General features: G+C 37.6%; 2 protein-coding genes across 4 annotated transcripts in view; one reads left to right on the forward strand and one right to left on the reverse strand.

Moving 5' to 3' along the window:
* Positions 1-8,267: 8,267 nt before the first annotated feature.
* On the reverse strand, positions 8,268-23,799 carry LOC121870007. 3 transcript variants are annotated; one of them, XM_042371711.1, is made up of 11 exons: positions 23,699-23,799; positions 21,947-22,088; positions 20,345-20,464; positions 18,091-18,192; positions 17,116-17,222; positions 16,112-16,846; positions 14,019-14,263; positions 12,652-12,823; positions 11,637-11,768; positions 10,254-10,367; positions 8,268-10,017 (listed from the first exon to the last, which is right to left on the reverse strand). In XM_042371711.1, the coding sequence occupies exons 1-11, from the start codon at positions 23,773-23,775 to the stop codon at positions 9,798-9,800; spliced, it is 2,166 nt and encodes a 721-aa protein (XP_042227645.1). In that variant the 5' UTR covers positions 23,776-23,799; the 3' UTR covers positions 8,268-9,797. The 3 variants fall into 3 exon arrangements, with proteins under 3 accessions (XP_042227645.1, XP_042227646.1, XP_042227647.1); XM_042371712.1 differs by lacking the exon at positions 20,345-20,464; XM_042371713.1 differs by lacking the exon at positions 16,112-16,846.
* Positions 23,800-24,551: 752 nt separating this feature from the next.
* The window catches only part of LOC121870009 (long-chain-fatty-acid--CoA ligase ACSBG2-like), a 32,159-nt gene continuing 30,390 nt past the window's right edge, over positions 24,552-26,320 (forward strand). The window contains exon 1 of the mRNA XM_042371716.1: positions 24,552-24,570. The gene's annotated coding sequence lies outside the window, so the exon portion shown is untranslated. The remainder of the gene's footprint in view (positions 24,571-26,320) is intronic.

Raw genomic sequence — 26,320 nt, forward strand, 5'->3', positions numbered from 1 at the left:
ACTTCACTATTGCAATAACCTTTGTCAACAGCACTACACTGACCTACACTACAGGGGTCCCCACTCTAATCCTACTTGTGTTCCTGAAAGTTATAACTTTAAATGAAAAAATATTTCCTGTTATTTTTTTTTAACCAGATAAAAGGTGCAAAATACAACTAACTAATGCTCATGAATGAGGGTGGTAAAAGTTGCTTGTAGCATGGCTTACCTTGTAACTACAGCCACATGAGAGGTACACTACTGTACACTGGTTCTAGTCATCCTTCCATCCATCAACTGACTTAAGAGCACTGGTCCTAATCTTCTCGGCATTATCTTGAATAGATCTTTCAATAGTGGGAGGCAAGCCTAGAGCAACACTAATGTGAACAGCTTTAAACCTCCAATTTGGTATCAAAGTAATTGTTTTCTGGTTTTCTTTGTGCAAACCACAGCACTGTCACTTGCTGGTCATTCACAGAAAAGATGCTGGGGTAGATTGACCAATAACCACAATACCTCAACCATGCTGAGTAGTTGTGTGGTAGCCGACGATAGCTATTAACAAAACAAAGCGACACTAAACAGACACCTTCCCTAGTTTATAAGTAACTTAATAACAAATCAACAATATACAGATGGATGGTAAATGGGGACTCCATTCTGAACTTTGTTAAAGCACAGAACATGCCTACAGCACTACATTTGATTATAGGAATGAACGTGGTCAAATTACTGAATTATTGTGTTTTGAGTCCAGCCAATGTGTTACCAAGAGATTAATACAGTATTGGTATATTATAATGCCTATGTTTTGGGAAATAAATACATAAATGTATTCTTGAGATGACAGATTTGATGGAAGTATCGGTCATGATTCAACAAGATATGTGTTGAGAATAACTGTTTTCAATAATAAGAACACATGCAGACAATACTATCTTAAAATTATCTCATGAGATTTACAAAGAAGCTATGGAGAAGAACATAGTCTATAAAAGCTATGTATTAGTTTACAGAATACAGGGTCAGAAATTTACAATTAATCTCATCACTGGGACATGATCACAACCTAGTGAACAGATCTTAACATGAATATTCTTCATGCTGAAAAACTAGAACACCAAATATAAAACGTTTAATGGGATAAACACACGAAAGTACCTCTTACATGATCAACATACAATAATATACAGGAACTCTCAGACCAAATATTTGAAATAGGACCTCCTTTATATATAATGTGAATTGTGGTAAAATAAAGTTGATATAAAGTAATGTCAACCAAAAATCTAGTTTACAAATTAATATATTATTGAGCATTTTAAATATAATTATAATTTGCGAAAGGTAATGAAGAGAAATTTGATAATGGGGCAACTGGCTCCGTGTAACGAGTCTACTGGAGTTTGGGGAGTAAGTTATGTGGTGATTGTAAGAGAATGATGACACATTAGAAGCTTATACATAGACTTGACTTAACAATGAAAATGTTAAGAGAATAATGAAGTAAGTTAGTGTACAGGTACAGTACCGTACTGTACTGTATTTGTTGAAATTAGTAATACTTGTATAGCAAAACTGACACATGTTCAAGATAGTATCCACTTTACAGAAGCCTCTTGGTCCAAAGCTTCTCAGTGGCATGTTGCATCACCAATGAATCCGTGTTCCTGAGTGACTGTGTATACTGAATTGATTGTGTTTACTACTGAGACAATGGCTTCAATCTGGATTAAGAAACTGCCTCTACTTCTTGAACCAAGCAATTGACCTACACCACCAATAAAAATATTCAAAGTCTAGACAAGTTAAAGGACTTGGCTAGTGAGTCAGGTAGCATGCAAAAGTGAGATGACATGTTTATTATTCATGTAACAGTGGGTGAGGTTCAATACCTTGTCTATGATTTAAACTTTGGAAAGTGTTTCTCTGTAAAAAGTGGGATTATAGAGGGAAGTAATATGTTCTTGAGATCTGGGTACTGAATTCAATACACAAGCTTTTTCGAGAACACAACCCGTCTAAATATAAGCTTACTGTATATCTTAATACCACAATAATATATAATCATGACAAAAAAGCAATTCAGTTATTGTACATTTTCACTCGAGATTAATTTACTCACAAAAAAGTGAACTGTATAAATAGCCTCAAGATAGATAAGTGTAACACAAGAAACTCAAAGCTACAAATGATAAGGACAACAGACAACCATACACACAAGCTATCTGCCTAAAAGTTTAGAAAGGATAAATTCTTCTTCAAGAATAAATAATGTACAACACAATAACAAATTATGAGATTTAAAGCATCAAATAATGGAAGATAATCTTTATTAAATATTTCACACATTATTGCACACATTGGTGTCAATAGCAAATTCATGAAAATTCATGTGGATAACATGACATCAATCCATCAAATTGTATAGAGGGAAGAAAATGTCTTCATAGGAAGTTTACATTAAAGTCCTCATCAAAAATATGGAATTGGATTAAAAGTTCTTCCACAAAGTAATGTTTAAAGTACTTTGTATACAACCAATCAACATAATACAGTGCCAGTGGAAAGGTTTAGTGAACATGTTACAAGCCTGTGTACTCCTATTTGTCAATATTTTACTTCATGACAGTCTCAAGTACTAAATCAATTCACTTGTACAGATCAGTAATTTGGGGATGGCTTTGTACAGTACCTTGTTTTTAAGATTTAATAAAAATCCATTGACCACAAACCAAGCTGTTCCCTTCCTTACACACTGTGATTTAACAAAGAGGGTATTTGAGCTTGGTACTTACTTTTATTTGGTGAAAATCAGTCACAATGAGGTTAGCAGCACAATAGAACCAGAATCTGATTATTCAACAATGCAATTGAATTCACATGCATAAATACGAGTGAAAGACGTTGCTAAGGCTTCATGGAAAGTTAGTTGTTATACTGATGGCAGTGTTTACATGAAAGATTCCAAAAGTTATCATCTACTGTATGTATCAACAGTAAGTTTACAAACTGGTTACATTATTATGTAACTCTTTAGCAAGTAAAATTCTGATAACTTTACAGCTTTCAAAATGGACCAGTACTCAGCACATTTATGAGCTCAAAGTTGGATGAAAAGCAAAATCTCAGTCCTAAGGCCCACAGCCACTCCAGATAATTACTTCCTCAATACTATCAAGCACATCCTGAGATCAAACATTTAAAGGCCCAAGACCTTCATTCTTAAACAACCAATGACAGCCAGCCTACAGGTACTTAGAGAGAGAGATAATCTCTCACCAACCATGGATTTATTAGCCGTGGAAAATGGCCTCAAACGATGATTATGACGACATTGTTTCACCAATCATAGTACTGTGTCCAGTTTTAAGTACCTGCAAGCTTCCACAACCACCATAGGAGATTTCTAGGCCAATGTGGCAGGAATGTTCACTAGCTCAGGTCTATCAGGTGGTTCACTCCAGCACGTTAATGTTCTTTATATGACAAAATATTATCACCTACCATGCCCAGGTCCTCAGCCTTCTTTAACCTCATTATATCAATTGCTCATATTCATCATTCATTCTTTGTCCAGACAGTCACCATTGTTCAAGTGTTTAAATGTTTACTGATCAAAAATGTTCCACAAAATATAGAAACACAATTTTTTTTTTAAATAAATTGAAGGAACTTAATTCACCTAGTGTTATAATTTCCTCTGTAAAATTAATATTTACTTAAATTTTTTTGATGAACAATACTTTCTATATTTTGATGACTTTACACTTTTCTTTGTCATAAATATCATTCATTATAATATAGTACCGGGGAACATATAAACATAAATAAAAGTAGGGAAATAATTCTGTCTAAAAAACAAAATAAAACCAAAAAATTAAAAACTAAACACAAAACAAACACCCAGCCCTTGCCACCCAAAGTTTTCTCAACAGGAACATTCTAAAACCTAACCTAACCCCCAAAGCTGGTGACGGATTACGGTCTTCATGTATAAAACAAGCAAATAAGAAAAATTACAATACAAATAGGATAAATCTTTTTCTACGTGTTCTAATAACCTAAATGCTTCTCAATTCATTTGGTTAAAAGTCCAAAACAAATATCTAATGGCATCCCACTTGCATAATTTTCATATATACAATCATAAATACTGTTCACCCTTACACATCATCACACACACAGTTCTCACAATTAAAAATAATGGGAAGTCATTCATAAACACATCCTCTTCAACTGACATCTTAGGAATACTGTATATACATGGTTTTGTGTTGATCTATGTCTCAATAATACTGTCCTATGGTTTGAGGTTGGTGTACAGTTTAGGGGCAGTGGGAGTTCAGTTTTATACCTACAATGAAACCTCTATTTAACGTAGTATATGATAGAGAGGAAAGTCTGTTACATTGAGGGTTCACTAGATGTGATACCCCCTCCCCCTCGAATGAATTATATGGAGAGAGAGTGAGTGAGTGCCCATTATATGGAGGTTTCACTATATAAGCAGACCAAGCCTTATCTAGGTGACCCCTGAAGCTTATTTAACCTTACAGTATTCAACACAGCACGATCATAATAGTCTTCCGATACAACTTACATAATCATATTCATTTATATCTCTAGAACTTCCTTTAACTTTATCATCCCATACGTCTAGTCTACAGTGTGCATAATAAGGTCTTCATGAATCTAAGTCTTCAAAATCCATGAGTGAAGATGATAAGTTTACAAACACATCACTAATATAAATTATCATCTTAACCAAAGTCTCCTGAGTAGACACTGGTTGAGAAATACTGTAGTCTTTGATTATGGAAATGTTCCTCTTGGCCAACAGAATCAAGTTTGGATTTGACTCTGAGGATTATTTCTCTCTGTGTTTGGTCCATGGTCTGATATTTTGCCACGTGTAGGTGTTTTAAGTACAGCACTGTTTTGCATGACACAGATGTGACAATGCTTAATTACTGTACATATTTGTGTACGATATCTGTCCCATGTATGAATCCTTATAATACATTCATAGTCTAATTATCCCGTTCTCAGTACTGGCACGCATTTGGAGATTTTTTTAAATTAGTGCAGATAGAACCCATTCAATACTACGCCTTCATTACTCAAGCACTTTAACTTCCCCAAATATAAATTTAGCTATCCATTCACAGCTGGGTGACTAGGGATGCTCTAGGACAAAAAAGGTGAGAGCTGTAGCCACTCATAAATCTACCTATGGCAAAAGAAAACGTAACATTTTTCCAAGAATTAAGTCACAAATGAAAAACTAAACAATGTACTCACCGCAGTTTAAGACGCTGAATACATGAGGTTGTCTCTGGAAGTTGGGGTGATGGCGTGTCATTACCATAAGCACTGGGAGGCCTAGCACGCCTAAGGAATCTGGGTACACTGCACTGGTTACCACACACAGGAAAGGTGTGCAGGTCTTTTAACATCCAGAACACATCCATGTGTCACTGGTGTTGACTACGTTAAGGCTGGGGGGGACATGGGTGTGTTGCCGATACAGTGATCCCTCGGTTAACGAGATTTCGGTGAACGATTTACCTTCCATAAGATTCTTAAATTCGGTTAACGAGCAATCCTTCGATTAACGAGTTTTTTACGAGCCGACCTCAACATGTTTTCGCTTGCATTTGGCGGTCCAGCTGTAGTATTAGTTCGCCAATACAGTAATCGGTTTTAGGGCTTAAATTCCTTACTATTTTAGTAAATATCAAGAAGTTTATACTATTCAATAATTTTAAAAGTTTAATATTAAATTTTTTAGTCATTTTAACAATTATTGAACTTAATTGAAGGTAAAGACGCTAGTTTCATGCGCGCCATCCAGCCTGGCAACACACCAAACAGGAGCCAGTCTCTCTCTCTTTTCAGTGGAGGGAACCTCTTGCTTGAGACTCTGTTCAACTAAATGCTTTTTTCTGTGTTTGCATGCAAATTATTGGTCATTTTGAAATTTAATTTACATATTGACAATATATAATGCAGTGCAGTGTTGATTTAAGGAAAATAATCTTGAATTAAACCAAGAGAACTAAAATTTTATGGGTGAAATGGCACCATGGGGAGACTTCTCTTCCACCCCAATGCCTTCTCTTCTTCCTTCTCCTCCACCCCCATTCTAATTCCCATCGTCATCATCCAGGAGCCTTCTACATACACACCTCAAAGTAAGTTTACTTTTCTACCTTTTTTGTTGAATTTAGGCAATTTTCGGTGAGCTGGAACCAATTACCCAAAAACCCATTGAAACAATGGTTTCGGTTAATGAGTTTTTCGGTTAACGAGCAACCTGCTGGAACGGATTGTGCTCGTTAACTGAGGGACCACTGTATTAGAGGAAGTACCGTAAGGCCGTGTTAATTAAACTTAGTTATACAATAAACTAACGTGTTTGCTCTATGCACAATGCTTAAAGGTGTGTTGAAAAATAAGCAAAGGTCTAGGTTAGGACGCAAATACAAAAGTTGTAAATGACTGTCACCTTTGGCCTGCCCTTTAAATTCTCCAACATTTCTTCTTAAACTTATCATGGGGAGACATATAACTAAAGGAATTTGAGGGCCTTAAGAAAACAGAGAGGATCATAGGGCATCCTTCTGCATACTATACTCAATACGAAATTCACACAAGACAACTAAAACACAGTACAACAAGAAATAAAACTATCATAAGTTAAGGTAATTGCAATACTTTGTAAATCATTTCTTAAAATTATTATCAATGTCAAATACTGTACAGTATACTTGGTACAGCTTACCAAACACCTGAATACCTTCTTAGGTAATAATATAAACATATGTCAATACTGTATCTCACCAAAATAGTGTTTACTTTTAAATATTTAAACAATCTTTCATAAGCTATTTTTTTACACAAACTTATTACCTGGATATATGAATAATACCTTTATGGAGAAGACATATGGCCATTACAGGACATTTATCTCCTGAAAATTTTCAATTTCATTTAATATTAAAGGTAACTCTTGACATACCATTATATTACAACTCCTGTATTAACTTGAAATAAGTATTATCATGCTATAGAGTCTACTTCACACAGACAGCATATGAGCTCTGATTATGAAACACTGTCTGGGTACTGAAGGACATTATATGATCAAATGACTCCCACTAAAGATGAAGAAGTTCCTTGAGACTCCACAGCAAAGTCTATGGACCCATAATTCAGGAAGTTAAATGGTGTTTAACACATTACACTGCAGTCATGTTTGCTTAAATCTACTGCTATTTGTTCAAGTGACGATCACTAAGTCAAACACACACACAAACATAGGTGCCTCCCATTGTTCATTCCTGTATGGTGGAGCAGAAAAGAACATTGTAGCTCACAGAGCAGGTACACTGCCACTTCCAATATTCGGAATGCAAAAACCTATTCTTAAACACCTACCGTACACAGTAAACTCCATTTACACGAACTGCAATAAATATTGGAGTTTACAATCATCAAGTGTCAACAAGCATCTGGCACTATAGGTGGACAAGTCTCCCTTCACTGTGCATAAGAAAACACCAAAGGGTCAAAATTGAACCAAATTTGTAAAAATTCAGATTACCTCTCGTGTGAGATTTTGTGATATTACATAACCATGTTTGATTTGTTGCTCCAACAACCAGACACACACACACACACTCTCACCACCTTAACTTCTCCCATCACGTGAACTGCCAAAATAAAAAAAAAAAAAATGACCAGCAACAAAGAAATAATTTTGTGTCCCCCACATGCCTGACTGTCATTCATAAATCTATTAGACAAAGTTCCGAGTCTTAATACCATAGAGCATAACTCTGTTCTTCACTCTCTCCAAAACTGGTTCTAATTAAATGTATTTTGATACACATATTCTTCAGTGGTTAATGCAAGAAAGGTTAATTACAATACACTATGCAAATGGTAATCTAGAGTCATACCCCCCAGACAGAAATACCTGCGATCTACTCGCAGACAAATTAGAAATTTCTGTCAGTGGGTCATACCCTCTTACCGGTATGTTCCTTTGACACTGTAAAATTAATATCAGCTCTTTAACATCATGGTCCTAACCCCTTCACTGCGGGGATGCCACTTATATTTGGCTAATGCCAGGCGATTTTATTCAGCTCAGAGGCAGCATACACAAGGGGTTAATGTCACCATTAGAAATATGCCTGCCATTAAAGTTGGCCAAGTCTCAAGCCATTACAAAACCCATTGGGCCGTAACAATGGATAAAAATGAAAGAAATATTGATTATTGAATCTGATGATTTCTTGTGATGTACCGAAGCTACACAAAATGCTTGGATATTTGTTCAGGTCACTGTATTAGCAACTAATGGACGGCCACCAGTTCTATATCCACTTGTGGTACAGCAGCGAGTATAACCAACATTTTCAACATCGCAATCCTTTAAAACACGGCCAGCTACAATACTCTACTAAGGACATCAAATGCAGTAAAGTAGTCAGGAAAGTGAACCTTCAAAAACCACCAATTCATTCCAAATGTTATCAAACTGGGAAGAGACTCTGGGGCCATTATATTATCTAATATTTATTAAATAATAAAGTAAAAACTAAGAGGAAAAGGAACATTAAATTTCATTGATATAACCTTGGAACTCTTAAAGCTAAAATTGTCAAAAGTGAACCTGATCTGAATTTCACTATGAATAATAATCTCCAACATAAGAGTTTATTCAGCAACACTTAAATTAAACAATGGAAACCAAACATTAACATACAACAAAGGCAGATGTACTTGATAATGATTGAAGCCATACCATAATAAGAATAAAAATTTGGGAGCATTAAAAAGACAAATATATTCAATAAAGACAAACTACTGGTGAAGGGTTTCTTTTCTTATATCATAAATGTCACGCACCTCCACATGACATTTCCGATTCAGTAACTCAGAACACAAGTAATAGCCACTAGATAAAACACAACCTTGTACCTGTCCATAATACTGTACTGTTACCTTGACACCCCCCTTCTCACCTGTGTAAATCTGATATGCAATAAATACTGGTTTTCTTTTCCTTTTGGCACAACACATTCTCCTAGTGGAAGATAACAGATCATGGTCAATAATTATATCCAATATTGCACAATACTTCCCTAAGATATATCTCAGACCATTTCTATTCGGGGAAAAAGAGCCAAGAGAATGTCCTTTAAGTAATCTATCTGTACTATTCAACTGAAGATAGTTCCAAATTTACCTAAATAAATTCTTACTTGGCAGTACAGTAGAGTATGGGTTTGTTAACCCTGATATCACAAAAGACTGCATACAGAACTATATTGTTTATAACCATATATAACATGACTCTTATATCAAATTTTGGAATAGACTGCCTTTGTAATTAGTCATTAGTTTATTGTCTTAATCCTCACATCCATTAATAAAAACAGTATGGAAGTTATACCACAAAGGAGGTATTTTCACATTAGTAATACTGACATTTGGATTTTACAAGGTACAATTTACCTTTTGTAAGAGGACGTGATATTCAAATTCATACCTTTTAATTAACACAGTAACTGTCACAAAAGAACAACATTAAAGGTATTGACACGTTATTAATATTTTCCTTTTTTCACAGCTACAGATTCTAACTACTGTATTGATTAATTATATATAATATAGACTTGTACCTTAGCACTATAAAAACTTCACTTTAAAATCTGATTAATCTGGTGACTATAGGGGATGACTTTACCTCAGTTCTGCACAGAGTAACATAATAATAATAAAGCTAAAACAAAACCTTAGAGCATTTTGGTGGAAAAACATGGTTCCTTCTTAATACCCTGGATAAATTTTGATCCTTTGGCAAGTCCTTGTGGTCCTTTGCGTATTGTGGGGTCCTGTCCACGAGCCAAGCCAGACGGTCCGCGCAGGAGAGTGCGTTTAGGACCCTGAGCCAAAGCTTTGCTGTGACCCGTTGCATTTTCTGGATTAGGGCCATGCCAGACTTGGTAATCTGACCTGCGGATGACGATGGCATCAATAAAATGTCCAGAGATGGAAAATACATAAAAAGGCTCCCAAGGGTAAAGAAAATACTGAAGCCATTATTAATATGTTGATGAATAGTTTTCGTTTCTTCTTATCCTATATTCTTAACAAAAAACAAACCAAGTCCTTTCGTATTTATAGTTTGGTAAAGTAAAGCATTGTCAAGGTTAATTTAGCATACAGTAATAACCATTCTGTAAACTCACAGCAGCAGGCACTCTGAAGGCCCTTTATGCAGCTTGGTGTTGGGACCGCTTGGATGTGTACGTTGCTCACTGCGAAAACCCAGGTCTTCCTCCGTGCTCGTCCCCCGTGAAACTCTGCAAAGACACAAAGCATTTTTTTTTTAAGGCGAGCATTTATAAAAATGAAGCCAAATAACAAAATGTTCAAAAGTGTACAGTACACATAAAACACCTATGTCATCCTGAGTACTCATCCCACAGCAGACACGTATGTGGACTGTGAAAAGTTTTGGTTAGTGAATTAACTGTTATCGAAGAAATTAATCCCAAAAGAATATAACAAGTTCAGGTGGTTAGGGACCAGCCACCCCTCAAAAAACTCCCATCTACCCTTGATATATCTCTGTCATACACAACATCAAGCAAGAAAATGAAACAGAGCTATGAAGCATGCATAATAAGCATTAAATTGGCCATGTAAAGAATAAATTGAGACTGTTATTTGCCTGTGTTGGGGATGGTGTAGATAAACAGTCGAGGGTGGCAAGTTAAAGTCTACCAATCTTTGCTGGTACTTCACCACTCTTATTATGCTTTATCACATCAAGCTTGACAGTTAGACAAGAATTATGCATCCTCTTAGGGACAGCACGAGAGGAACTATCACTGGAGCGTTTAGGCATGATTGCGTAACTCAAGAAGTTGAAGAAAATGGGTAAGAGTAAACAAGTGCAAAGAGCCCTCTCATGGCAAGAATTCTCACTACACCAACGCCCGCCAAATTCAAAACAGCTCTGCTGCTCTGCCCCCAGCCACCGGATCAATGGATTATCAACAAAACGTGCGGGCTATTTCCCCAATATGTAATCATCGGTTATGGGAAGTGACGCTTTAAGGGGACGTAGTCGATTTTCCAGGTATACCTGTACAAAAATGAAGCCAAATAACAAAGAAGTGTTTGCAAGTGTACATATAAAACACCTATGTCTTTCTCAGTACTCAACTACTCACCCCATATAAAACACCTATGTCTTTCTCAGTACTCAACTACTCACCCCATATAAAACACCTATGTCTTTCTCAGTACTCAACTACTCACCCCATATAAAACACCTATGTCTTTCTCAGTACTCAACTACTCACCCCATATAAAACACCTATGTCTTTCTCAGTACTCAACTACTCACCCCATATAAAACACCTGTCTTTCTCAGTACTCAACTACTCACCCCATATAAAACTCTGAAAATAAGTGTGGTAAGGTCTTTTTTTTTTAAGTGTACAGGTCACTACTTCTAATATCAATTCACATTTCCCCTCTAATCCTAAACCATCACAACCAGAAACAGTTTTTAATAAAGGATGTGAAACAAAGGTCCAGATATCATGTGCAAGTTTCCTTACGTTTGAGCAGCTGTCCAGGCAGTGTTAATTCTTGTTCTTGGTAATGATGGTCTTGTGGGCTTTACACCATCTCTTCTAGACAGCGGAGGAGATCCAATCAGACTCAGAGTAACTGGTTTACTTTCAGAACACCTGTTGAATATATAACTACTGTATACTGTATATAAAAAGCTGTACAGCCTAATTTTACCTAAATAATTATGTCACACAGTTACACTTAACTTTAGCATAGTCCTAAAATGCTACTCAAGTATATCTACAAGTGCTACATATTGTACACAACTTTTGCATTAGACATTATGGGTTGCAAATACAGCTGGAAAGATCATGTTTGGGAGTTACATGCCCTAGGCTGGCGACTTCCCAAATTTATTTGTCCTGAATTTTTTCAACGTGGGGTTTGAGGGTGTTTGGTCATGCCATTTTGGTAATAAAAACTATTATATTATTATTCATATACTATATATGTTATTAATGAACATATAAAATCAAATATACAATATGAGGCACAACACATGACTAAAGTGACCAAACTATGGTCTCAGAAATCCATTTTTTATGGTCCCAGAATTGTCTATCCTTGCTCTGCCATCTCCGTTTGTGCTGGTATAGCAAGGTCGTCCCTAGCAGAAGTGGCTATCCCATTGTATTAGTAAAGGTGATGAGCCATGTGGTCAGCTATGAAATGTGGAAACTCTCCTCAGGGGACAGGCAAAACAGGTCAGGTCTGTGGGAGCCGCTGAGCCAAATAGTTAAAATGAGTGTTAGTGAGTTAGTGATGTGCAGCCAATAGTGTCAGACCACTCCCATAAAAGACAAGGAACAGGGATGAGTGGCTGAGAGAAGCAGCAAAGCAAAAAAGTTATAAGGTTTCAAATTGTTCCTTCCAAAATTGCAAGACTGGTGTTCTTACCTTGTCTCAAGACTAGGGTCTTGACAATATTCCCAGGCCAAGACTGGCAAGGGAATAACACAATAAAATCATAATGCTGGTCTTTTCTAACACTCAAAATACCTTGACATCTTTGGTGTAGAAGCTGCAAGTGTCTCTTGTGTTTTACGGTCCGATTCAGCCATATTATTGAGAACCTGTCGAGCTCTTGCCTCATCATAAAAAACTGACTGCAGGGCCATGGTGACCACTGTCGGAGTTATTGCCGGATAATCAACCGTCAGCTCATTACGCACTGAAATAAACATTACAATTATTTAAGCAACAAATAAAAACTGATCATTATCTTAGTCAGCCTAAAAATAATGATACAATACAGTACATAAACAACACTTATAAATTAATGAAAAAACTTCTTCAATGACTTTCAAAGCTTGACTAATAAAGTAATGAAGTTAAAACTACAAGAAACTGTGCTAACTACACTATCAGAGCACCATAAACACCAAAGGCAGATAAGACACTACAGGGCGTATGCTGTATTTCCTGAGGTATATGTGGTTTTATCATCTAAATCTTATTCTCTTGGGTTTGGATTTTGGGGGGTTTAACAAAGCTGCAGGACCAATAAGAAGTATATTATGAATATTTGTTGGCTGTGTGCATAGCAAGAATTTGTGGCAGTGCATAATACAACCCAGTGTGGGGGAGGGGGGTAGGTATCTGTCGACTCATTTTTTTTCAACCTTGTTTATGATGCTATGCTTGACTCTCTCTCTCTCCCTACACCCTTTTGATTTCTGTCCCAAAGCATCTTTCTGTCTGATTGTTTAATACTGTACTGTACTAAGAATGTCAAAACTCTGTCTCTTATTCCTTCACATTGACATACAGTACTGCCGAGTTTTTTTTTGTTTGTGTGCGTGTGTCTGTCTTTGTATGTGAGACAACCCCCTGCTTATCTCTCTCCCCCCTTCCCTCTACACACGTACGTGCGTGTGTGTGTGTGTGTGTGGGTGTGTGTGTGGGTGTGTGTGGGTGTGTGTGTGTGTGTGTGTGTGTGTGTGTGGGTGTGTGTGTGTGTGTGTGTCAGGTGAAATAATTGCTCTGGGTATCCTGAAAAGATCTGTGTCTCACATCACAAACATGTGACAATCATAACTGGCAACCCAATGGACTAAACCAATTATTTATTCTACACTATAATGCTCTAGTCAAGACTTTTTTAGCCTGAAACAATATTACAAAAACTCAAAATATCTCAAAAATAATATCCATTTTCTCCATAAAAGTGCATAGACAGACTAGATAGGGTCTTAATTTACCCAGATTTCCAATTAAATGAGCTACGGTTTAACCAGAATTATTGTATACTAGTCGGGTATACTAGTTACTAAACTGAACTTAATACTTCTCACTGCTTACCACTAACACATACCCACCGGTAACATAGCCAGCAGCTACAGTGCAGCACCACAACACCAACGTACCTTTCTTCTTATGTTTCTCGCTCAGATTCTTCGGTCGAGGTGGTCCAGGAGAAGGTTTCGGGGCGGCTTTGTTCTCCTTACCATCGGGACGATCTTTGAGTTTGGGCGGCACTAGTATCGTGTCTTTCTTCTCGTGACCCATGAGGATCATCTTCTCGGAGGCATCCTTGACGTTGTAGTTACACTGGGTGAGCACGTCCAGTATGACAGTAGGGTCCACCTTTGGGAATATTCCCTTCAAATATCTGCCAAAATATTACAACTCCTGTATAAATATTGATTTTTTTGTATTATACATCAAAACTACAGATATCAACTGCAGGTATCATACAAAATACCTAAAATATCATACAAAGTTTACAAAATAAACTTTAAACTTTATTACTGTACTCATACTTATGGTTATGTCTCATTTATATCTTGGTACTTTATATTTTTACTATTAAACAAAAAAGAAATTAAATGATCATCAGTTATAACCATTACAAAGATAAATGACTTTAAGAGAGCAACACAATCAAGTTACTCTCATATCATAATAAAAACAACAACAAACATATAAACACCACAGCAGCATAACATTATGGAACTTAACAATCAATTCATTCAATGTTTTTAAAGCATCACTTCACACAAATTATATCATGCATAGTTCGGGATTTATATTACTGGTACTGGTATATTAATGTAATCTTACGTGTACAGTCAGTCCCCGACTTAGGACGGGGTTAGGGACCGATATCCAGGTCGTAAGTCAAAAATGCGAAAATAATACATAGAAAATCTAAAATGGGTGTCTCTTTTTCTTCTAAGCACCACAGAACTCTCACTTTTACGCTTGCCAGCCAATTTAAAGGGAATTACAAACGAAAATTTTGTCAGTACACAGCGCAATCACTAGCGTCGGGACTCGAAAATACGTAATTTGACCAAATTTTGGTACGACTGCGGCGGTCGTAAGTCGAGTGGGTCGTAAATCGAGGAGTACCTACCCTGGATATAAATATATACAATACAAGTAATATATTGATAATTAATGGAAGACTTTTAGATTATTTTGCCATCAGTCCTTTTTCTGGTTCATGCATATGGCCCCAAAACGAAAGGATTAACAAACACTACAGCTTCTCCCTCCCAAATTGCAAGGTTTTTCTTTCTACCAAACATCCAAAAGTTCTCTCTGGATACTGTGGCTTCCTCTTGTGAAAACACTGGACCCATGAATGAAAAACTTGTCTACAACACTGGGAAACATATGTAATGAGACATATTGCCAAACTCTCCTACTCCCATTCCCACTTCAAATATTTCCTGCCTAACCTCTCGTAATCACACACGGCTGCTACTCCTACAAAGACAGGCTACATATTTGAAGCCCTGAATCTAAATCGATATATAGAACTCTGGAAAGTTGCAGGCAGTGTCCTGTACATATCTAAAAGATTGGTCATAGTTTATTGTCAAATTTTCAACATATTTCAGCTTGGATATTTGGATCAAACTGGCTTTTGAGGCCAGATAAAAGATAAAGTTAGGATCTAAACTGATGCCTGGGAAAACAAAAACTACTTACAATAAAACACTTCTTATACCACCTATTGCATATTGTACATAAAACATCTGCTGAAGGATACAAAACTCTTAGTCAATACACAGTACATAAAAAAAAAAAAAAAATCTAAAATATAATATATAGATTGGACAACATTCCAACAGTAACAGAAGGAAAAAAAAACATTCCACTAAATACCTAATAACTGCAGCAGCTACAGGTAACTCACTACGAGGGTTGACATCTCATACATGAAAGCTACAGAACATAAGCACCATGCTTCATAGCACCATGGGACTTAGCATCCCCTGTAAATGCAAAAATCTGTAATTAATCATAAAGAAATATGACTATTGAGTGCAAAATTGATCTCCTCTACAAACTAACACACATTATATACTTTAAAATTGTAACGAGTTGGGGAAGAGAACAAAATAAAAACCAAATACTTATGACAACATTCAAATGCAATATCTTAACTATTATAAAAATTTAGCATAACACTTTAATATCCTCTCTGATCACAAACCGATACTCTTACCTTAGTTTGATCTTGGGAGAGTGTGGAGAGGGCCGGGGCGAGTGACGATAATCCATCCGAGGTGATCCTATTAGAGAACGGGTAAAGTCGGAGGTAGAGCGAGCAGTGGGTCGAGGCGAACCTTCCAAAAACGCGTGGGGAGACGAGGCACGAGATGACAGTAGCGGTGAATCTCGTCCCAGATATGGAGAACCTATTGACCGCTCCAGAGAACCTTGCCTCAGTCTGGGAGACCCTACAGATTTATCAATAGATCCACGACCCAAGTGAGGTGAGCCAACGGCCTTCTCCAGAGACCCATGTTGACCAATCATAGGTGATCGCCTTGCCTTTTCGTCGAGGTGAATCCCTCTAACTCGTTCGTACACCGAACGGTATGGCACACGATCGATCTTTGGCGAAGTAACTACTACCTGATCAGTATCTGTGGTAGTAACAGCAATGCCATTACTTGTAGCAATGGTAGTCATGGGTGAACTAGTGGAAATTATCTGAGTAATACTTTTATCTTGGGACGTGGCAGTGGTAGTAGACGTTGTTATCCCAGAAGTTGATGTGGTTGAGGTGACCGCTGATGATGATGTCTTGGTACTCTGCAAGGCCATGAGTGCAGTAGCGGTAGGAATAAAGTGACGCATGGGAGGAGGTGTAAAGGTACCGTAAGGCCCGGGAGTGGCAAGTGGGTGTTTTTGTACCTGCAGTGCGCTGATGACTACAGCCTCCCTGTTGTGGTACCTGACGACAGGGTTAGTAAAAGTTATGGGGTTAGTGACACACATCATGCAAGTCCAATGCAAACCATCAATTGGCACTTTCAAATGTTTTAGACAAGTGCTTTTTTTCACTCTTTTTGATCTCATGTTATGATGTATTAGTGGAACAGGTAGCAAACAGAGCTTAGAGAAAGCTAAATGTGATCAAAGGGTAAATGTTAGTAGTTTCAATATTTTTAGTTTTAACGAAGCTAAATAAAAAATTAAATACTGCACCTGCACTGTGCTTACTTTTTCATGAGGTCCTTGATATGGGATTCTGGAACAGTGGGGAACATAGCAGAGATCTTGGCAGCTGCTAACTGTGAGTGTTCAACAGCTTCCAGCAGTCCTGCCTCCTGATGATCATATGAGCAGATAAGTACAAGATTGTCATATCTTACCAATACTGTATAATAATAATAATAAAAAAGAGGACAACTCAGTGTAAACATATCATGCTCCAGTAATGTACACTCCCCAACAAAAGTCCTTTCACCTCACCTGCCTCTTCATGACCCAAGAGACCTTAGTGGGCATCTTGACTGTATTAAAATATTAAAAGCAAGTGTACCATTTTTTCTTTATCCTATATAAAACTATGTAGTACTTTAAACAAAGTAACAAACAACTCTATAGCTCTAGGGAGGGAAGAATTCCTGCACACACATATTTAAAGCAGCAATGGCCTTCAATCCCAACAATTTCAGAATAACTAATGAGCTGACTTCTCGGGCACAGCTCAACACAAACTACTAATGCCAAAGACCCAAGCCACTTTGTCGTCCACATCCATACTTTGGTAATTATTGGACATGGCCTTATAACTTCAGAAATATCCATCGATCAATTTTAAATATCGGGCAATCTAGTCAGGCTATTTTCACAAGACAGGTGGAACTGTGGGAAAAGGTGAAAATAACACTTTTCTGTATATAATAATAAATCTGCTCATTTACTAACATTATTATTTGTGTAATTTTGAACTTAATATCTTCCTCTTAACCATGTCTCTAGTCAACGACAAAACACCATCAAATGAAACCAAATTACTTAAAATGTATAAATACTTGAGAATTTTAAGGCTAATTTAATTTATAAACTTCTAATGCATATTTTCTTGAAACTTAAATTTTGTGCTTTTGTTACTGCCACACAAAACACTTCAAGAAAAGAAAATGTAAGACACCACTGCAGAATGTACAAACAAAACTGATAAACTGTTACCTGGTGGACTGAGGGAATACCATGTCCTGTGCCAGCATCAGTAGTTGACGTTCCTCCGTATTTGCTACCTGACCCACCCTGGAGAGGAGCATTGGTCACATTCTGAAACATGCATAAGATACCCCACATCACACTCTTGTACTGTAGGAATCTAGATAAACAGATAAAACTTTACAATCACTAGGGAGGAATTACTGAATCTGGAACATGTAACTAAATGTGCTGATACTGTACTTCTGAAAAGGGGTATTTGAAACTGATTCTTACCAAGGAACTGGAGGCCAACAATCAAATGGAATAGCTACCCTGAACCTCACCTGATTTCATTCACATTGTTGCTTTCAAGAATAATTTGTTTAGTTTTGTATTATTATAACTTATGATTTCTACTTCATTTAAAAAAAAAAAAAAAAAAAAAATCTCTGAGCTGGTCACTTATGTCTGTGATCTGGGTGTAAGCTATGTCTATGGATTTCAAGGTATGAGTTAACATTGTAGGTGGAATAAACTTAACAAGACGACACACACTGTAAACAGAACTTATCTTTCAGCCAGACACACCAGAGAACACACACACACAATGACACAGTATTCAAATTTATAAAGAGGCATGACAGATCGAAAATGCTGATCATCAATCTCAAAAGATATTCATGACATAAAAAAAATATTTACTGAGTCCAATTCAATCTAGTCTGTTTAGCAGAAATAGATTTCATATTGGAGGAGTTCAAATCAAACTGGGGAAAGAGTATACAATATTAAAGTGTAATTTTAAGCAAGAGGTAACAGGGTGTGAAACAAGGAATCACAAGAGGATGCTGGTTGGCTACAAGTTCTGGGGAGGTTTAAAAAGGTGAAACTGACATCTTACCCTGAATTAGATCCCAACTCTCAAATGGCCTCATGTAAACCCATTTTTCACTAAACCTGCACTGGGAAGTTGACTAAATAGAGTACAGCTACTCCTCGACTTACGGCCACCCGGACATACAACCACCTCAGTCGTACCAAAATTTTGTCAAATTACGTATTTTAGAGTCCCGACGTTAGTGATTGCGCTGTGTACTGACAAAATTTTCGTTTGTATTTCACTTTAAAATAGGCTGGCAAGCTTAAAAGTGAGTTTTGTGGTGCTGAGAAGAAAAAGAGACACCCATTTTAGATTTTCTAAGTAATTATTTAAGCATTTTCGACTTACGACCTGGATTTGGGTCCCTAACCCCGTCATAAGTCGAGGAGCAGCTGTATATAAATTACATGCAAGTTATGTCCTCCTGTAGACCCACACTATCTGTAGCTCATCATGTTCACTGTTCTGAATTATCCAATGAAACAATACTAACTATCCTGTCATAAATTATGTAATATGAAGAGAATTTGTACCTTCTACAACTATTAAAGTACAACCTAAGGAAGGCATTTCAGTAGAGTTTCAACTAATTACAGAAACACACAAAAAAATACTACCTGTACTACGTACTATAAATCAAACTATTTTAAAACTTATAAAGTAAAACCATAAAGTGATGGAAGCTTTATGGAGTCAAAACTTTATGTATCAGTAAACCTCTCTCGGGTAACCTGGAATAAAATTCTTGAGTTTCATTCAAATAAATAAATTGTAATGCACGAACGAATGCTTATGAATACCGGGTACTGTACTACCTTAGTGCAGCAACAGCCAAAGTCATATGGCGCTGAAGTTAATTAATGGCATAAAAGGTTAAATTCAAATAAAAATGATGAAAAATTAAACAAAACCAGAAAGGAAGATGACTTAAAAGGAAACTACAAGAATAAAGAAACTTATAAAAAAACATGGGAGAGAAATTTGTAACATTCAGTACTGTACAAAGTTTATCCTCTGAAGAAGGAGCTCTTAAATTAACAACAACTGCTAACTGTACATTACCTGCACTCCAGACTAATGTTACATGTCCACTGTCTTAATAAACATATTGAACCAATTCCAAACTTTCCTAGTGATGTGCTCAACATATACCCAGAAAAATTAAGGGAGATACACTTATCCTTTCTCATTGTGTGTGTAATGTGTAGCTTCAGGCCCAAGTGGCTGACAAAGTATAAGGTTACATATTAACACTTTGTACAGTACCTAGCTAGCTATTCATCCTGTAACATTAACATTACCACATACAAAAGTGATATAAAAAATCACAATTCATAAATTTTAGTCATACAGAAGTATACTTATACACGACTGTTTGCCCTCATTAACTATCAGTAGTACCTGAAGTGGATACACAGGACCATACAGTGCATATGGAGGCATGTACGCCAAGTTATAACCTCCATACGGGGGGTAGTAGGAGGAGAACCGACCCCCTAAAAAGGGGCTCATCCAGGGAGGCTACATTGAGGGATGAAGAGGAAGCTTTTGTTAGTACATTTATACACACTAGAATAAGGCAGAGTATATTTCGTAAGCTTACACATGAGGGAACAAGGAGCAGTATTGTTAGTAAATTATATATACTAAGGCACAATATATTAGCTGAGCTTCTACATATGGTACATACAGGTACTGTACTGTAATAATGAACCATACTCAAGAAGCACCACAGAAAAAAAAAAGCAGAAGCATTTGGCGAGGTGTTTTGTTGTGATGGAATAGTTTATGTAAATATATCACACAAACTGTACAACTATTACCTTATGTGTCAGCATGACACCCAAGGTCTAGCAAATATTGACGTACAATAATTATAATTATTATTTGTTGAAACCCGATTAACCTGAAAAGTACAATAAACAAAATTTCAACAATTCTGTGCTTTGAGAAGTATGATAGACAAGAATAATCTCAAAACTAAAAAATTCATGTGAAATAATGTAGTCAAATAAGTTTAAACCTAAGAAGGTGACCCCTGCACATTTAGAGTAAACTTACCTGTACTGTACATACAATACTGGGATGACTGGACTTGGTCTATTAATGCATTATACTGTACAGTATAATTAGAAATACCGATAAAGCTACACATTGCCAAATCATGGCTTCATTCCTAAATAAGACTGGTATACAAACAGTGAGACAAAAATAGGGCAGGCGTCCACAGTAAAAGGGGTGTCTGGGGTTATTGTATGCACCTCCTGCCACAGCCCAAGACTCCACTTTGGTAACCTGTTTTGTTTTGTTTACTCTTCATTTGTGGTTTATGATGTAACCCAAGTACAGTACATGTATTATAATCAAACAAGTGACTGTTTCTTTACTAACTGCAACACCAGAAACTGAAAAAATTCTGAGCAAAACAGTGGAAGTAACAGATCCAAGCTCAGTATACAGTATTGACTCCTAGATGGTGATGATGCCACAGTGATCAGTTCTAGAGGCATATGTAACAGCTCTTTTTACACCATAAATACATATCCAATATAATATATAATTAACAAATTATCAAAATTGTCGTAAATATTTGTATAAAATATAAGATACAAGCTTGACACTGAAGCACAAGAAAGATGTCTCGACCCTGTACTGTACTGTACTTCAAAACCTTTTTCCTCCATTGAGTCATTCATCAATTAGGATAGAATAAGCAAGAGCCCCAGAAAAGCATGTCGTTGAGCTGACGAGAAATGAGCTTCGAGTTCACCGAGCAAAAGGTCAACGAAAGGATTTGTGATGGAACAATGGAAATACGCTCCTTATCTTTGGGGGAAACTTCTGGCATATTAGAGCTATTAATTTACCCTCTGTTTGTGGTGATAGTTTTGAGGCATCAAGTGATTCAGCTAAGATAATGGCTTCTGTGTACCAAATGTCACCAACTTTACATCATCACCTTTCTATCGATCTAGCTAATGGTGGAGGATGATAAATACCAACCTGGTAATGAGGAAGTGACTGGCTCTCCTGCTGTGCCCTCATCTCTGCTGGCAGTGTGTCTGGGTGAGGCGGAGGTGGGGGAGCGCTCTTTAGGCGAGGGTCCTCCCATGATGTCTGCTTATTTATGTGGTCGACAAAGTAGCTGCAAATATGACACACGTTACTAACTGGCTCAAATGTAATTAAGAAAACTATGCATGGCTATCACTGACAAAAATAGGGGTTTCTTATGCATTTAATGGTGTTTAAAAGGTAGATTTGCACTGTCAGACCACACTCTGTTAGAAAGTCAAAAATATATTTTTCTAGTGTATTTGTGTGTGTTTAGACCGAATATGACCTTCATTTCTGGCGGAAATTAGCCGTTTTTCTTTTTATCAAATTTTTTTCGTTGGACGTTTTCCGAAAAAAAATCATGGCAAAATACACCAAAAAACACTAGGGAAAAAAATAAAATCCAAACCAGACCAAACCAAACCTAACCTAACTGACTCTCACCATATGATGGAATCACCTATTTCTTACCTTATTGGCCTAGTTCTTGTTCGTCGTTGGATTCTGAGATTCTTACACAACGCCACATATGTTGGTCTTTGCAATATTTACATTGCCTTGCTCTTAGTATACTTTACTGAGGTTGGAAGAACACCATGCGATCGAAAAAATGCTATAGTTTCTTCGTATTTTTTCCCAAAAACTCGCAACCAGCTCCATATAATTTAAGTGACACCCATTGCAGACTTCCATGGTCGGAACTGAATTTGAATTTCGAAATATGACCCCAAAATAAAACTCGAATTTGATTGGGCCAAAAATAGTGCAAATTAAACCCAAAATCATTTTAATTGGTTACAAAAAACAAAAACGCTTTTGATTGGCCGCGTGACGTGTACGGGAACGCATGCGCGTGATGATTTATGAAGAAGACATGCAGTGTGGGAGGTGAGGTAGGCGATAATGGCAGAAGATTAATGTTAGAAAATAGAGAAAATCTTGGATACACTATCTCCGTTATTATACATTTCCGCCGGTAATGTAATAGATGAAAATTATCTTATAATTAGACGTCTTACTCGAATATGATAATAGATAAGTGGTATGTGTGGTGTGTAAATGCAAAAATGCAGTTTAAAACGAATTTGACCTCCATTTGTGTTGTGTAGTGGCAGTGGGGGTCGATCACTACCTACAGTTTTGACTACACTAAGTGGGCAGAACTTTGACATACAGTAAACAGACAGAGGGTAATTGTGGGGTTAAAAACACACAAACAACTGACTAAACTTAACCTAACCTAACACTTGACAGCCTGACATCTGGTTAGGTTAGGTTAGTCAGAAGGCCATCTTAACTATCATTGTATATGTATCCTGTACCTTACTGCCAACATTGCATCACCCAAGCATTCACTGACTAATTACCCAACAGAAACTAGGGAAAAACAACAAGGTAAAACTGAGGCTTACAGCAAAGAATCGGATGACAAAAATGTTACCTAACCTAACCTAACCAACCTAACCTAACCTAACCTAACCTAACCTAACCTAACCTAACCTAACCTAACCTACCCTATCTGGCATCCTTTGTATATTGCAAGAATAGTAAAAAAAACAAGACCAAATAATGACGGTGGAAAATGCAGTTATCTCTAGCATACGATACCTGCTTCAAAGATTTATCGGTAATGACGTACCAATTTGTCTATATAGCAAGTTGTTTCCACTTAAAAGTTTGTGGGTGGTAAATACTCACTATCTGCCAGATCTGCCGTCAAACTTCACCTCCCAGCCGTGAGGAAGGCCCTGGAAGCCGTCCCATCTTCCCGCCATTTTGACCTCTGTTGATTGATGCAGACGACGCTGATTCAAAAACAAATTATTTTATTTCTGACTTTTTACTTTTATCCTCTTCGCCACAATATATTATGGCATTATATGTATATAGAAACATCAGACCTTATTAAATACCTTAGTCAACATAAAGTAATAAAACAAATTTTGCCGTGATAGCGACCAATGATTTTTTTCCCGCATTTCCATTGGTGCTGTGAGTGACATGCTTGGTGTTAGTATAGTTTACATGGATATGAACTCATTGTAGCAGATTTTTTTAACCACGTTTATTACCATCAATAATTTACATGACAGTCTGGCCTAAGTCGGCCAGCCAGGTCCAGCCGTCAGTCGTCAATGGACTTACCAATAATATCTTAATTCCCAAACACAGGAATTGTTAAAGGAGCCGGTTTACTGCGCCTCAGTGGCTAAACAATCTGCCCTAAAAAAAATCGCTTCAGCCAAAATCTTTCTGTGACATCAACCTTGAGCTGTGTTAAATAACAGAGTCCGGTAGTGTTGCCTGTAGGCGTGGTGGCTGGAGACCCATCATTAAAAGGGTGCACTGAGTGATTAACGTCTTACTTACAATATTGATCCTTATTTCAAAAGTGTCTTAGGCTCAATTTTGTATGATGCGGCAGGTTTTATCTGACCTTTGTACGCTAAGTTTTGGTAAGAGTTATTTGCATTAGTTAAATTAGGACATGAATATGATAGTAGTCTTCTCCGGCGACACAACTACTCATTCACTGCCACGGAGACAACGAAGACATACTGTAGGTACCCGTAAGTATTAAGGCTAGTGTTCATTCTTTTAATGTTTATAAGCACATGGGTTATACTCAGGGGGAGGGTAGTGGAAACAAGTGTGCCGACACAGGGCCAGGGGGCAGCAGTGCACCCTCCACCCACTCAACCCCCCACCCGGGAGGCGGCACCAGCTCAGCCTACCGGACAGGAGGGAACGAGCGCCGTGTAAACAATGAAATTTTTAACCACACCCTGCAAAATACAGTGTACTTAGCAAATGCTGCAGCTTCTGAGAATGTGGGTGGAGCGGGTTTATTACTAAGAGCAGAGACGTTACCGAGAACAAATTCTGGCTTGAATGTCATGTACACTAATACCGACACGTTCCTGGATAAGAGGGAGGAGTTTGAAACACTACTAAGAGTACACCAACCAGATATTGTAGGAGTTGTAGAACTGTTGTACAAGAACAGGAGAATCGACCCAGAGGAATGTGAGTTCAGTATTGCTGGATATGACTCATTTACGAACCTAACTCAAGAATCCTGCAGGAGGGGTGTGGTTATCTACGCTAGGCAAGACCTTAGAGCCAGCCAGGCGAGGGTACAGGGAGAGGATGTCTTTGAAGAGTCCAAGTGGTGTAAAATTAAATTAAAGGGAGGGGACTTACTTATCGTCGGGTGTATCTACAGATCCCCGAACTGTGGCCCACTAAATCAAAGGAACTTAAGAACCTTAATAAACAATGCGGCGATGCTCAACCCCAGCCACCTCCTTATCATGGGGGACTTTAACTATGGCGACATCGACTGGAGAAACGAGTCAACCCCGAATGACTTGAATAATCCTGCTACTCTTTTTGTAGAAACTCTGAGAGATAATTTTCTGTTCCAACATGTGAGAGACCCGACACATTACAGAGGGGAACAAACACCCAAGCCACTTGACCTCATCATAACAAACGAGGAGGGTATGGTGGCCAAACTGGAACACCTTGCCCCAGTTGGCACCAGTCACCATACAGTGTTGTCATTCAGATTTAACTGTTACCTAGTTCAAGATAAGGCCAGGCCAAGGTGCAAATATTACAAGGGAAATTACAATGGGATGAGGGAAGAGATGAGGGGTATCAACTGGCCTGACTTATTAAGGTACAAGAACGCAGACACTACGCTGAATATCATAACTAGTAAAATGACCCATTTGATCGATAAATATATACCCAAGACCAAACCCAGTGCTTCTAGGAATACGAGGGGATCCCTACACATGAACCATGCGGCGGTCGACAAAATTAAGAAGAAAACCCAGAAATTCAAGACGTGGGTTGGGTCAAACGATGAGCAAGACAGGAGGATGTATGCAAGAGCCAGAAACCAAGCAAAGATAGAGTGTAGGAGGGCTGAAAAGGAGTTCCAAAGGCTGGTTGCACGCGAGGTCAAGTCAAACCCAAAGGCGTTTTACCGCTATGCAAAGTCGAAATTGAAAACGCGAGTAGGAGTATCAGACCTGAGGCTTGAAGATGGTAGTTACGCAGATTCTGACCAGGATAAAGCTGAGGCATTGAACAGCTTCTTTTCCTCAGTGTTCACAAGAGAGGATGCAACTAACCTTCCTGCGTTTGAGGACAGACGGTTCGACACAGCACTGACCCACATTGTGTTCACAGAAGAGGGTATTAGAAATAAACTGTCCAGGCTAAAGGTCCATAAGAGTCCTGGACCTGACATGGTGCATCCTAGAGTGCTAAGGGAGCTGTGCAACGAGCTTGCAGAGCCCCTGAAGA

Source organism: Homarus americanus, unplaced genomic scaffold (assembly GCF_018991925.1).
Source record: "Homarus americanus isolate GMGI-L3 unplaced genomic scaffold, GMGI_Hamer_2.0 scaffold14467, whole genome shotgun sequence".
Classification (NCBI taxonomy): Eukaryota; Metazoa; Arthropoda; class Malacostraca; order Decapoda; family Nephropidae; genus Homarus; species Homarus americanus.

Excerpts from the sequence above, each read along its gene's own strand:
- LOC121870007 (XM_042371711.1), bottom strand. The coding sequence starts at position 23,775 with ATGGCGGGAAGATGGGACGGCTTCCAGGGCCTTCCTCACGGCTGGGAG. Across the intron at positions 14,264-16,111 it reads TCTCCCAAGATCAAACTAAG|ATATTTGAAGGGAATATTCC; the intron begins GTAAGAGTATCG and ends ATATTTTGGCAG. Across the intron at positions 12,824-14,018 it reads CGAGAAACATAAGAAGAAAG|TGCGTAATGAGCTGACGGTT; the intron begins GTACGTTGGTGT and ends TGTTTATTTCAG.